Source organism: Eumetopias jubatus, unplaced genomic scaffold, assembly GCF_037043125.1.
Source record: "Eumetopias jubatus isolate StellerSeaLion01/CBP00866 unplaced genomic scaffold, mEumJub1_p1.0 scaffold_7, whole genome shotgun sequence".
In the NCBI taxonomy this organism is placed as follows: Eukaryota; Metazoa; Chordata; class Mammalia; order Carnivora; family Otariidae; genus Eumetopias; species Eumetopias jubatus.
Window position 1 is genome coordinate 3,793,080 of NW_028274813.1, and position 12,030 is coordinate 3,805,109.

General features: G+C 50.5%; 1 protein-coding gene across 6 annotated transcripts in view; it reads right to left on the bottom strand.

The window, feature by feature from the left end:
* The window catches only part of PPP2R5C (protein phosphatase 2 regulatory subunit B'gamma), a 119,164-nt gene that overhangs the window by 102,007 nt on the left and 5,127 nt on the right, over positions 1-12,030 (bottom strand). For all 6 annotated transcript variants that reach the window (XM_028099681.2, XM_028099678.2, XM_028099705.2 and 3 more), the window contains exon 3: positions 3,721-3,883. In XM_028099681.2, the coding sequence (XP_027955482.1) occupies positions 3,721-3,883 (163 nt within the window). The remainder of the gene's footprint in view (positions 1-3,720; positions 3,884-12,030) is intronic.

A 12,030-nucleotide genomic window follows, 5' to 3' on the forward strand; every position in this document is an offset into this window, starting at 1 on the left:
CAAAGAAGGTACAAAATGAGGCTGGGAGAAAATCTTAACTGTGCCAGAAATCAAGGAATCAAAAACAAATGTGTCCATGTCAAAAAATACACAGGAGTTGGCCCAAAGAATATCCAGTGGTTAATTTTATGTATCTGTACATCAGAAAGAATAACGATTTTAGTAGGTTGAAGCACACTGAAATCAAATCAGAATACCTAAGTCCATAATGATATTCAAAAAAAAAAAAAAGAAAACCAGAAAAAAAAATCTTTAGTTTTCACCATTTGTGGGAAAGTGTAACTAAAAGGCAGAGCATTAAGCTCATCCTGACTTTCAGTAGGAGCTACAGGTCAAGACAACCAAATATCTCCAGCTGGTGAGAAACAGCTCTGCTGTCGGAAGAATGCCAGATTAAATGTTAACCCTCTAGTGACGCTGCTGACTCCAGCAAGGGTCGTCACGTGGCGTGCACGCACAGCGCTGGTGGGGAACAGACCAGCAGGATGCCACAACGTACCTTGCAGATCACCACCAGTACTTCTGGACAGCACGGTTGCAGGGGGAAGTGTCATAGTCCGACAGAGAGATCCATCCATCATCACCCTAACACACTGCAGAGTCTGGCATCGCTTATGACAGTACCCAGACCGAATGAATGTCCCGCCCTAACTAATATCTCCTGGGTCATACAGCACCACGTCTGATGTATCCCACCCAAAAAATAGTTTCTATTTACCGGAACTACAGGGAATAAGCGGGATATTTTATAAGATAACCGGCCCGACTAATTTAACAAGTCGTAATAAACTTGTGCTGTAATTTACAACACCCCCAGACTGCTAGTGACCCAGGTATCTGGCAGAAGCAGCAACAATAAATCCCCACAGAAGAAGATACTTTCGTTTTAGGTTTTAACTTCTTTGAAATAGTTGAGTACAATGACCAGCATACACTAGAAAATAGTGAGGTACTCAAGGAAAGAAGACTTCACGAACAGACTGCAACAAGGATGATAACGTCGTCTGACACACAGATTGCAAAGCAGCTGTGTTTACTGCACCCACAGAGACGGCAAGTGTGATCGGTCAGAGGACAGGAAAATATGAAAAAGTCATCTTGCAAATTAAAAATGTAACTTCTGTAAATGAGAAAGGATACCTGAGATTAAAAGCTCAACAAAGGGAGTTCAGCACATACCAGACAGACCTGTAGATTCTCAGCAAGATAACAGAGGTTAAGCATGGTGTTTAGAGATTCTGATAGCAATTCAGCAAGGTAATTTTATGTCTGTTATAACACCACAAAAAGGCTGCATTTTATATTTCATTTGTACAGTTATTTATTTTCACTATATTTTATGAAGGGTTGAAAATTAAGAAAAAACTGATCCTCTATTAGACATAATGTGAGACCCTCTCATCGAGAATATTGTATGGGAAGTCATAAAAAGTTTGAAAAATACAGGTGAGGCTTAAAAAGACAGACAGTAAGTGAAAAAGTCCAACACATGTTTGTTCAAAGCCAAAGAAAAAAGAGAGACGGACGTAGAAGACATAATGGCTGGGAACTCTCCAGCCCTGAGGAAGTATAATAATCTATGGATGCACAATGAATCCCCAAAAAGACCGATAATATAGAAACCCATGTTTGGACACCCAGCAGTGGAACGACTGAAAATCAATGTTACAGACAAAAATCAGAAAAGTGGCCAGAATCACAATCCCTTCAGAGATTGACTTTGGTTTCTCAATCCTAATGGAAGCCAAAGGCGATGAAATGCTTATCTCCGTTGTTCAGAAGGAAGATAACTCCACTTGCAATTCAATCCTCAGGGAACATCTTTCAAGAATGAGGGCAGAATAAAGATATTCTCTAGATAAATAAACAAAGAATTTGCCACCACCAGACTCTCATTAAAGAAAATTCTACATGACGTATTCAAACAGAAGGAAAGTGATCCCAGGAGGAAAGTTGGAGATGCAGGCAGGGATGAAGAATAAAGTGACAAATAAGTGGATGAACCCAAATCACCGACAGAATACAACAATAATACTGGTGCGGAGGATTTTTAAGGGCTGAAAGAAAAATTCAAAGATCCAACAGTGGAGGGTCTCAGAAGCTAGCAATAGTAGCCCTTTTTTTTTTTTTTTTTTATTACTGGACTTTAAGGCTTACAGAAAAATTGAATGTGAAGTATAGAGTTTTTTTTTTTAAGATTTTATTTATTTATTCATGAGAGACAGAGAGAGAGAGAGAGAGAGAGAGAGAGAGAGAGAGAGGCAGAGGGAGAAGCAGGCTCCCAAGGAGCAGGGAGCCTAATGAGGGACTCGATCCCAGGACCCTGGGATCATGACCCGAGCCGAAGGCAGACACTTAACCATCTGAGCCACCCAGTACAGAGTTTCCATGTTACCGGCCACCTGTTTCCCATTATTAACATTTTGCATTCGTGTGGGTGCATTTGTTACAACCGATAGCCAATCCTGACCCATCATTATTAACTAAATACCATAGTGTCCAAGAGGGTTTGTTCTTCCTGTTGTATACTCTACAAATTTTAACAAATGCAGAATTCCATGTATTCACTATCCCGGCATCGTAGAGAATAGGCCCACTGTCTTGAAAATCTCCTGTGCTCCCTCTATTCATCCCTCCCCAAGATAAGTTAGCATGTGTATTATCTACGAGGATGAAGCCAAACCAAAGATAAGCCAGATTCACGCTCTGTAAGCTGCAGGGACAGCCTGGGTTCTGAGGAAGTGAGGGGCAGGAAGTGCATCTGTGAATCCCTAAATTGCTCCTTCCCTCCAACCCTCCTTCCTCTGTCCTTCCCTTCACCCCTCCCCTTGCCTGGCAGGTCTGCACTGAGCCCTTGCTATCCGCCCTGCAGTGTGGAAGGCACTGGAACACGCCTGTAAAGATGATGCACCTCCTGCTCCGGGTTCATACATCTTGCAGAAGACCCAGTGTTACGGACTGGAGATATGAAGGATGTCTGATGTTTCATTTATTACGCTAGTCTTATATTTTAGTAATATAGAGGTTTTCAGAGGCTCATGTTTGACTCTGGGGTCCTTACCCTATGTTCCTTGATTTTATGTACCTCAACCTCAACATCTCCTAGGGGAGTACTTTTAGGGATTGAACACCCTCAGATGGAAAGAGGCAACCGTGCCATTTTGGGGGAAATTCAAAGCGAAGGGCACCCTTCCCTGACTAATCTCAAATAGGAAACCCCTGGGCAGTGTAAGCCCCAAATGAGTCATAAGCAGAAAGTCCACAAAGGACTATGGTTACAGTTTTCACTTATCCAATACCAGGAAAGCGAAGAGGCTCTACTGGAGTTTGAAAACGGGGCTCCTTTCTGAATCGCTAGAGCTCAGGTGACAAAGGCAGAGAATTACTTGAAGGAAACAACCAGCTAGCCTGGTTAGGATTCACACGAAGAGACTGAAAGTCTCTCTTCTGGCTTTTCTAGTGTGTTATACCTACAACACATTCACGATTACGTTTTTATCTCAAACAGCTCTGGAATTTGAAATATCAGTTGGGTAAATCAGTTAGTGGCATTTAACAACAACAACAAAAAAACCCAGAACCAAACAAACCTCAATAAAGAGACCAGAACAGAAACATAAACACAGCAGGGGCAGAACAAGCTGGCAAACTAGCCAAACGTGACTCCTTCTCCCTAAACGGGCACACTCTGACTTTTAAAAGACAAGTAAGAGAAATTACCTTTTAAAGATGGTAGTTTTTGAAGTTCTCTGTTATTGCTGGCATTAAACCTGGAAGAATTTTGCCGCTTCTCTTTCTTCACTATGGGCTGAGGGATTGGCACTTTTATTTTGCTAGACACTGTCGACGGCGTCGCAGCTAGGCTGTTTTTCCTGCTGGAAATCTGTTTCCAAAATAAAAACAGAAAGAAACACATGCGTACCTCAAACGGTTATATTTTACAGCACATCTAGAATCTGGAAAGCATACACGAGGCTTGCGCAGGGACAGTCCCCTCCACTCTGCCGTAAACACCATTCCTTAAAGGGGCTGGAGTCTGAGTGACATCCCACCTCCAGTAATGCTGGGTTTCCAGGGATTCACAGAGATCCTCATTTTTCACATCTTCCTCCCAACTTTTTACTTCTAAACATTTCTCCCATAGGCTGATGTACATACAGGCTGATGACAATGACCCTCCAAAGACATTCACGTCCGAGTCCCTGGAACCTGTGAATATGTTTCCTTACTTGGCCAGAGGGACTTTGGAACGGTGATGACTGTCAGGGTGGGCCCCGTGTAATCACACAGGTCTCGCCAAGAAAAGACGAGGCAACACAGAAGGAGACGACAAAGCGGAGGTGAGATCCTCAGAGAGACTGCAAGAAGCCAAGCTGCTGGCTCGGAAGGCAGAGGAAGGGGCCACGAGCCGAGAAGCACAGGAGGCCTCTAGAAGCTGGAAGAGGCCCAGACACGAAGTCTCCTCCAGGGCTTCCAGAAAGAACTAGCCATGCGGACATCCTGATGTCGGCCCCATTTCAGACTTCTGACCTCTGCGACTGTAAGACAGTAAGTTTGTGGTCATTTGCAAGACAGCTACAGGGATCTCATGAGCAGACAGCTCATGGCTCCTTTGCCTATACACCACTCAGCCCTCGGTGATCAGCAGGAGTGACAGAAAAGTGCTCGCCCCTTGAGCCTCAGGAAATGCTCTTCTTTCTAGGCAACCCCCCGTGCCGAGTCCATCCCCAGGCTCCAGGTTTAGTGCTCAACTCTGCACTGCACTGTCCTCGGACACCTGGGTTGTCCGAGGACACATGACCGACTCTCGAGGGGAGAAGGAGCTGTGTAAACACCCAAGCAGAGATGGGTGGGCATCGAGGGCACATGCAGCAGACACCCGGCCAGGCCCATGGGGGCGAGGGTGCCCAGGGAGCTCAGGTGGGCATGGCCCCCAGCGAGTGTCAACTAAGCATCAGCAAGATTTTTTGTGCCAACCGTTCACTCCTCCCACACCTCCAGCCCGCCCAAAGGAATGGAGTTCGTATGAGCACATGTGTGCTTTTGAAAAGCCTACCAAGCTCATCCTAGAAACACAAGCCCACCAAGCCTCTTCCAATCACACTGAGCTAGGAGAGCAGACGCACCAACTTAAGCCCCCAACCACTTGCTCTCCTCCACGAGTGGAATTTTTACTAAGAAGTCAGAGCAGCTTTATTTTGAAGTAAGGTGCTTAGGAATACTTGGGAAGAGTTTTCCAAGAGGCAGGACGCCTGCCTGCAGACGGGACCCTGAACCGGGAGCGAGGGCCTGCGCTCCCCTCCCTCCCCCAGTCAGCAGTTTCTTCCTTGAAAGGGCCTTTATGGATGTTGTCCTTGACACCTGTCATTCTTTCCACCTGATCGTGAAAGCTGGGTTTTCTTCCTTAAAAACACTGTCCATACCTCTCCTGTTCTCCAGAATTCCCCAGAACCCGAGTTTTCACTCCCCAGGCAAAAACGTCGCCTCCTAGGCCAAGTACTTGTTTTAAAATGTTAATTGACATACAGGTATCTAGTAAAGCTGACACGTCCTTTCCGCCTTTCCACCAGCCCCACACACACTAACCCTGAGGACAACGGGGCACCGGCCAGCTCCTGCAACAAAGCTTGGAACACCAGCCCTGGCTGAGGTGGCTAACTCATAAAACAGAATTAACTCCATGCATATTCACAGCCCATGCAGGACACACGCTGAGATGAGGCTTCGAATGTCTGACAGAGCAAAAAGTTATCCCTAAGACCTGCTGATTCGGAGCCACCGGCCCTTCTGCGTGGGCCCTGCTGGCCTCCCTCCCCTGGAGCACTGTCCTCGGGGAAGGCAGAGTGAGCTTCTAGAAAGAAGATCTGGTTCCATCACCCAGGCGAACTCACTGTAGCCACTTCCCAGGGCTCTGAGCCCATTGGCTTAACAGTGGTCTACAGAGCCCCATGCTCGGGTCACCAGCTCCTGATCCGGCCAGCCCCGTGCCTCAGCCCCGTGCCTCGGCCCCGCTGCCCCACTGCCGACCCCGAGTGCGGCTCCTTGAGGCCTCCGTGCAGCGTGCTCAGCTCCGTGGGCTGGGGCCCGCCCAGGCGGGCTCTGCTAGGAGGTGGCCATCTTGTCTTCCCCCCGATGGGATGTCAGCTCCAGGAGGGCTTGGATGCCACTCTGGCCTGTTCTGCGAGAGCGGGGAACTGCCCCGCACCGGCCAGGTCAGGGAGGCCCCTCTGAGGGCACATGTGTGTGTGCTGGAGGGACAGCATTCAGGCAGGGCCACCGAGAGTGGCGGCTCAGTGCGACCACCCTCAAGGCAGACAGGTAGGCAGGCACCGGGGAGCCTGGGGGCCGCAGGTGCCTACAGAGCCCACCAGCCCAGGTCAGAGTCTGACCTTCACCTGACAGGCCCCCAGAAGCCATGCAGGGGGCTCTGAGCAGGGTGAGGGTGCGAATCCATCTTCCTGTTCGAAAGGCGCGTTGGGCTGCAGTGTGGACTGCGGACGGGAGGGGAGGCGGCAGACTCGGCTAGTGGTCCAGACTGCACACGGTGGTGGCTGCACCGGACCCAGTGGCCAGCAGGTGCACGGGTGACGTGGAGCGCCGACGGGGGCACAGGGAACCTGCAGACGGGTAGCGGGCGGCACCAGTCACTGTGATGGGAAGGCGAAAGCGGCCGAGAAGCCGGGAAGTGAGCCCCCTGGGTCTGAGCAAAAGACAGAGTGACGCCCCTCCTCGTTCCCTTCTGCGGACAAGGGCTGGGGTGCTGTCCTTGGTGTCCTTGGCCACCACCTGGCCGCCCTCGGTTGCCTCCTCCGCCCGCCCAGGGGCTGGCAGTGTGGTGTGCGGCTGGCCCTCGGACACCTCGTGCAAGCCGGACGTGAACTTGGAAGTTACCGAATGAGTGAGACCGCCCAGCGGAGGAGCGCAGAGTGCAAGAGGCGGAGGAAGGAGGAGGCCAACCCATCAAGCGGCACTCAAAGCCACAGTCTGCGGACTCGCACTTGGCATCTTGGGGCTGGTGGAGGCTGCTGAGGGCAGGGGGCAGCGGGGAGAGGCCGCTGGGCTGAGGCCAAGGCGGCGAGGCTTCGGGAAGGTGGCCGGGAGGAAGAGCGTCAGGGCAAGCAGCAGCCGCCACAGCACGGACCTCGGACTGTCTGGAAGGCAAGGGGCTTAACTGCGCTGCGAGCTGATGGGGGAGGCCACTGAGGGGAGGCCTGGCTGAGGGACAACTGAGCGAGGAGTGGGATCTGGGTCCCCACGTGCAGTGACAACAGAACAGAGGACGGACAGGACGGCTGTCAGTCTGATGGCCTCTCTGTGTGCACAGACATACGAGGTCACCTGCAAGAAGCACTCTGAAGGGAGGCGAGGCCCGAGGAGGTGAGGATGGCCTGAATAGCAGAGCAAGGCAGGGGCCTGAAGAAACAGAGACGCTCTGAACACATCTTTCTCCTCAGCGCCAAGTACGAGCAGCCAACTGGACCTGTAGCGGTCAGCGCCCAGAGGGAGCACTGCCCACACGGAACTCCCGCTGCATCCCCCCGACAGTCCCTGGGACCCCCCAACCCACTTGCGCCAGCCGCTGACCTGAGCCTGAAGCAGGGCTGGCGCCTGGAGCAGCTCTTACACCAGGACGCCGCAAGGCCCTTCCCCGGAGTGCAGGGCGATCTCCTGGGATCGTGCAAGGAGCCATGGAGCCAGACTTGGGACCTTGCTCGGTCCCCGGACTTCAGACACCACCTCCCTTGTGTCCCACATCCAAACAGTTCTACGACATCTTCTAAAATTCTCCCCTTCTGCAATTGTTATGATGAACTACCACCACTATGTGCCAGAGACCACGAGACACAGAGCTTGAGAAGCCTGTACCTGCACGCCTTGTAAGGTCTTTTAAAAGAACATTCGCCTGGAGCATACAGTACTGGCATAAAGACAGCCACAGGGATCAACGGAACAGAATTACGAGCCAAGACCGCTCGACGGGAGAAGACTCTCTTCAACAGGTGGTTCCAGGACAACCCTGCACGTTGGTGGTATAGTGGTGAGCACAGCTGCCTTCCAGGACAACCCTGCGGTTGGTGACAGTCAGCCTCAGGTGTTTATGAGGGCGAGAAAGGTGGTCTGCAAAGAAACCAAGCTGGCTAGGAAACACCAAGGCCACCATGCCGGAGCCGGCCCCTCAGAGCAAAGCTCTCCGCACTCTGGTTTTTCAGGGCTGGAAGCCACCACAGCTAGCTCTCAGCTCAGGCCCGGAAAGCGAGCAGCCAGCCGACGAGCCCACCCGCCTCCAGTGCCCATGGTCCACTGTGCTGGGGCCTCAGCTCCGGGTATGTGGAACCCGGGGTCCCCTGGTTTCATTTCTTGCCCCTCTACTCCCTACACAGCAGCGGCAGAGATCTTTTTAAATACTTGTCAGATCATCCCCCCTCCCTGCTCAAACCACCTCAGTGGCTTCCCATCACCTTAAGAATAAAAACGCCAAATCCTGCCAAGGGCTGCTGACAAGATCCTACTGGACCTTCCTTGCCTGTGCCCCTCTCTGACTTTATCTCGTCTGCTCTGGCCACCCTTATTTGTCATCAGCCAGACTGGTTTTCTTTCCAGCGGACATACCAGCTCACGGCCACCTTCGGGCCTCTGCCCCAGCTACTTCCTCTGGCTGGAATGCCCTCCTCCCCCAGATCTTGGCACCACGGGCTCCTGCTTCACACCTGCATGTCACCTTTAACACCCTCTCCTTGGCGAGACCACCCGGACCTCTAGAAGCGTGTGGGCAGCTTTGATACCACAGTGACCGGAGGGCGCTCCTGATGCGGACAGCCTCAGGCTGCTGCTCTGCAGGGTGAGAAACCAGATGCCACCAGCGCCCCCTTCACCCACCAGCGCCCTCGGCGCCCGCTGAAAGCAAAAAGACCCTGCTGCGCGTCCCGTGCCGCGCCCCCAGCACCCATGAGGGTCTCAGAGTGCCTGCGGGGTCACTGTGAATGAGTCACCTGGAGGGACGCGCACGGCCTACGGAGAGGAAAATGACTTGGGGAGAGAGGAAGGTCACCCCCGTGACGGACAGGGCCTGGCCTTGGCCATGCAATACTTCTTCCTGTAAGCTCTGGACCACGGAGCTAATCGGCAGAGCAGGTGAGACAGCTCTGCTCCCGAAAGTGTGCATTAGGTGAAATGAGAGAGTAGCGATTTTTGTACTATTTTAGTTTTTAACCCTGTGTGTTTTGACCACCAAAACAAATAAAGGTAAAATGTCGAAAAAGGAAGATGGGAGGGATGTTGTGTCCCTGGGTGTCCCCAGGCCCAGTCCCTCGGGAGACCGCGTGGCCTCGCCCACGTATCAGCTGCAGCTCTTTACAAATCGGGCAGTCCCGGGCCTGTGGTGAGCGGGGCCGCCCCCTTCTCGCCCCTGAATTCCCTTCTCTTCCACTGCCCCCTTTCCCCTCATTGCCTCCCACTTCCTTCTAAATTTGGCATTTCGTATTAAGAGTGATAGCTGACGGACTTAAAATAAGTTACTCACACTCGAATTGGAGTTATTTTGGAAGATCCTGCCCGGGTCTTAGGCCACTCTGTCCATCTGAGCTTTCTGTGAAGGCCATGTTCTCTAGCTGCTGTCCAGTGGCTACCAGCCCCGTGCAGCTCCCAAGCACTTGAAACGTGGCTCGTATGACTGAGGAGCTGAATTTTTACATTTAATTTGATTTTCATCCATTTCAAGAGCCCCATGTGGCTAATGGCTAGCATCCTCCAGGCATTCTGGTGTTTCCACTGGGCAAGAACAGCACGAGCTCAGAGCTACCACCCCTTTAGAGCCATGCTAAATTTCATCTTAAGAAAATATTTAAAATGAAGAAAATCCAGTGTCCTCAAACTAATCCCCCCCCCCCCGCCCCACTGGATTCTGGGCTTGTCCTCACTCCCCCAGGTGGAGGAAACAAAGATGACAGCATGGCTTGGACTCGGATCGGGACAGCAGGGCTTCCCTGCAGTGGTCCTTCCCAAACCTAACCAGAAGTAGGGCCCCGGGGAAGTCTTCACTGAACATGACACACCGACAGGAAGCTGCGAGATCATTACCTATAACACTGTGTCAAACCAGACACCGTCGAGCCCTGACCCTGGTGGGCACCCGATGTTTTAAGGAAACGCTGGGGACTTTTTATAGTTGAAATTTTTCACATGAATTTTCCCTGTGACTTGGGGAAATATCACCGTGATTCATGTTGGTGGCAGGCTGACTCACGTGGCAGATGCAGGTGGAAAGCTCCCCACCCTGACATGCAGGCCTAGAGGCTTGCACTCACTCCACAACTGCTCTAACAGCCGGGGCTGTTAGATGGTGGTACATCTTACCACTGACCTCCGGTGCAAAGCAAAAGCAAAACCAAAAACCCTCTTCTTAAAAGTTTCACAGGACATTAGACAAAGACCCAAGTACCATAATCTTCTTTTAGTCCACTGCTATTTATTTAAAACAGATTATACTGAAAGAAAACCCTGCATCAAAATTTCCTTAGAGGATCAAAAGATATAGAAACAAGAGAGATTCCCCCCCCTTCTAATTTACCATATCAGAAAACCTAGCAAGCTAATTGATTTGAAGCTGTCCTTCTTCCTGAGCACTTTTAAAATCCACCAACAAACACTTCTGGCCTCCACGTCTTCACATACATGGCAAGGGGCAAAGAAAAATCAAGTTAAATTGCTGTCCTCGAGTACTTAATCTAGTTAGGGAGGCGAATCGAGGTAAATAAAAGTCGTCCAAAGCAGTATAAATGATAAGCAACCGCTGGAGCCAATAACTGCTATGCAAATTTAAAAGATGGAAAAAAATAGGAGCCAAGATAGTGAGAAAAGCTTCCCTTAAATTTCAGAAGGAACCTGCATCGGAGCTAAGAAGATGAAGGGACTAAGATGGGACAGTGAAGAGCATGGGGAGGGTACTCCTCAAAGCCAGGTCTGGGGGCCCCTAAGGGTCCTGTAGACACTTTCCGGGGTCCGTGCTTTTATGAGAACACAAAGCCATGATTTGCCTTTGTAACCATCATTAGGTCAATTTTTCACAGGCTACAAGGCACAGGATATCAAAACAGACTGAATGCATGAGCAGACTCAAGGAGCCAACTAGCTTCTATTAAGCCAGACATTAAAGAAATTTGCAAAAACATGGTGCAATGCCATATTTCTCAGTGAATTTTTGTGACTAGTTATTTCTCGTAAAAACATGCTACTTATATTGGGTAGTGTTACTATTAAATGAATTAATGAATATTTTAAAAATTTCACTTTTAATTTCTAGTAAGAAAACTTATCAGCTAAAACTGACCTAAATAAAAGCTCTTCGGGATTCTAATTTTTAAGAGCATAAAGGGGTGCTGATGCTCCTTTGGTTTGAAAACTGCTAAAGGAGAATGGGTGTTAGGCATGATTTGCAAGCAGATGTACATACTTTGTGGGGGGGTCTTTCTAGAGCAGTGGTCTCACTGGAGGCCATTTTGCTCTGCAGGAGACATTTGGCAATGTCTGCAGACATTTTTGGTTGTCAGAACTGGAGGGGGTGTGGAGCCACTGGCATCTAGTGGGGAGGGCCAGGTGCACAGACCACAGGGCAGCACCGTGGAGAAGCATCTGGTCCACCCATCAACGGCCCTGAAGGTGGGGTGCCTGCTCAGGGCAGCGGGTCTCACTTGGGAGGCACTCAGGGTCTGCCAAGCGCCCAGCTAGTCACACGGTCACACGGAGGAGGAGCGAGCGCTGGGAAGGGACGGGAAGCTCATAGAACCTGCTCCTAACTCACATGTCCTCCAACTCACAGCTGATTATCCCCTCCGCAGAGCCTCCGTCCTTCCTGAACACCAGGGCTTTAAGCAAAGACGATGCAGAGTGGCTGGGAAAGTGGGCCAAGACATGGTGATCAAAAGCAGGGAATTCGCCCCTATGTGATAGTCACTTATGAATTTCGAAAAAAAAAAATTTAAAGTACTGGTCCTCTGGGTCCCGAGTTTCACTGGAGTCCAGTTTAGGGTTGTG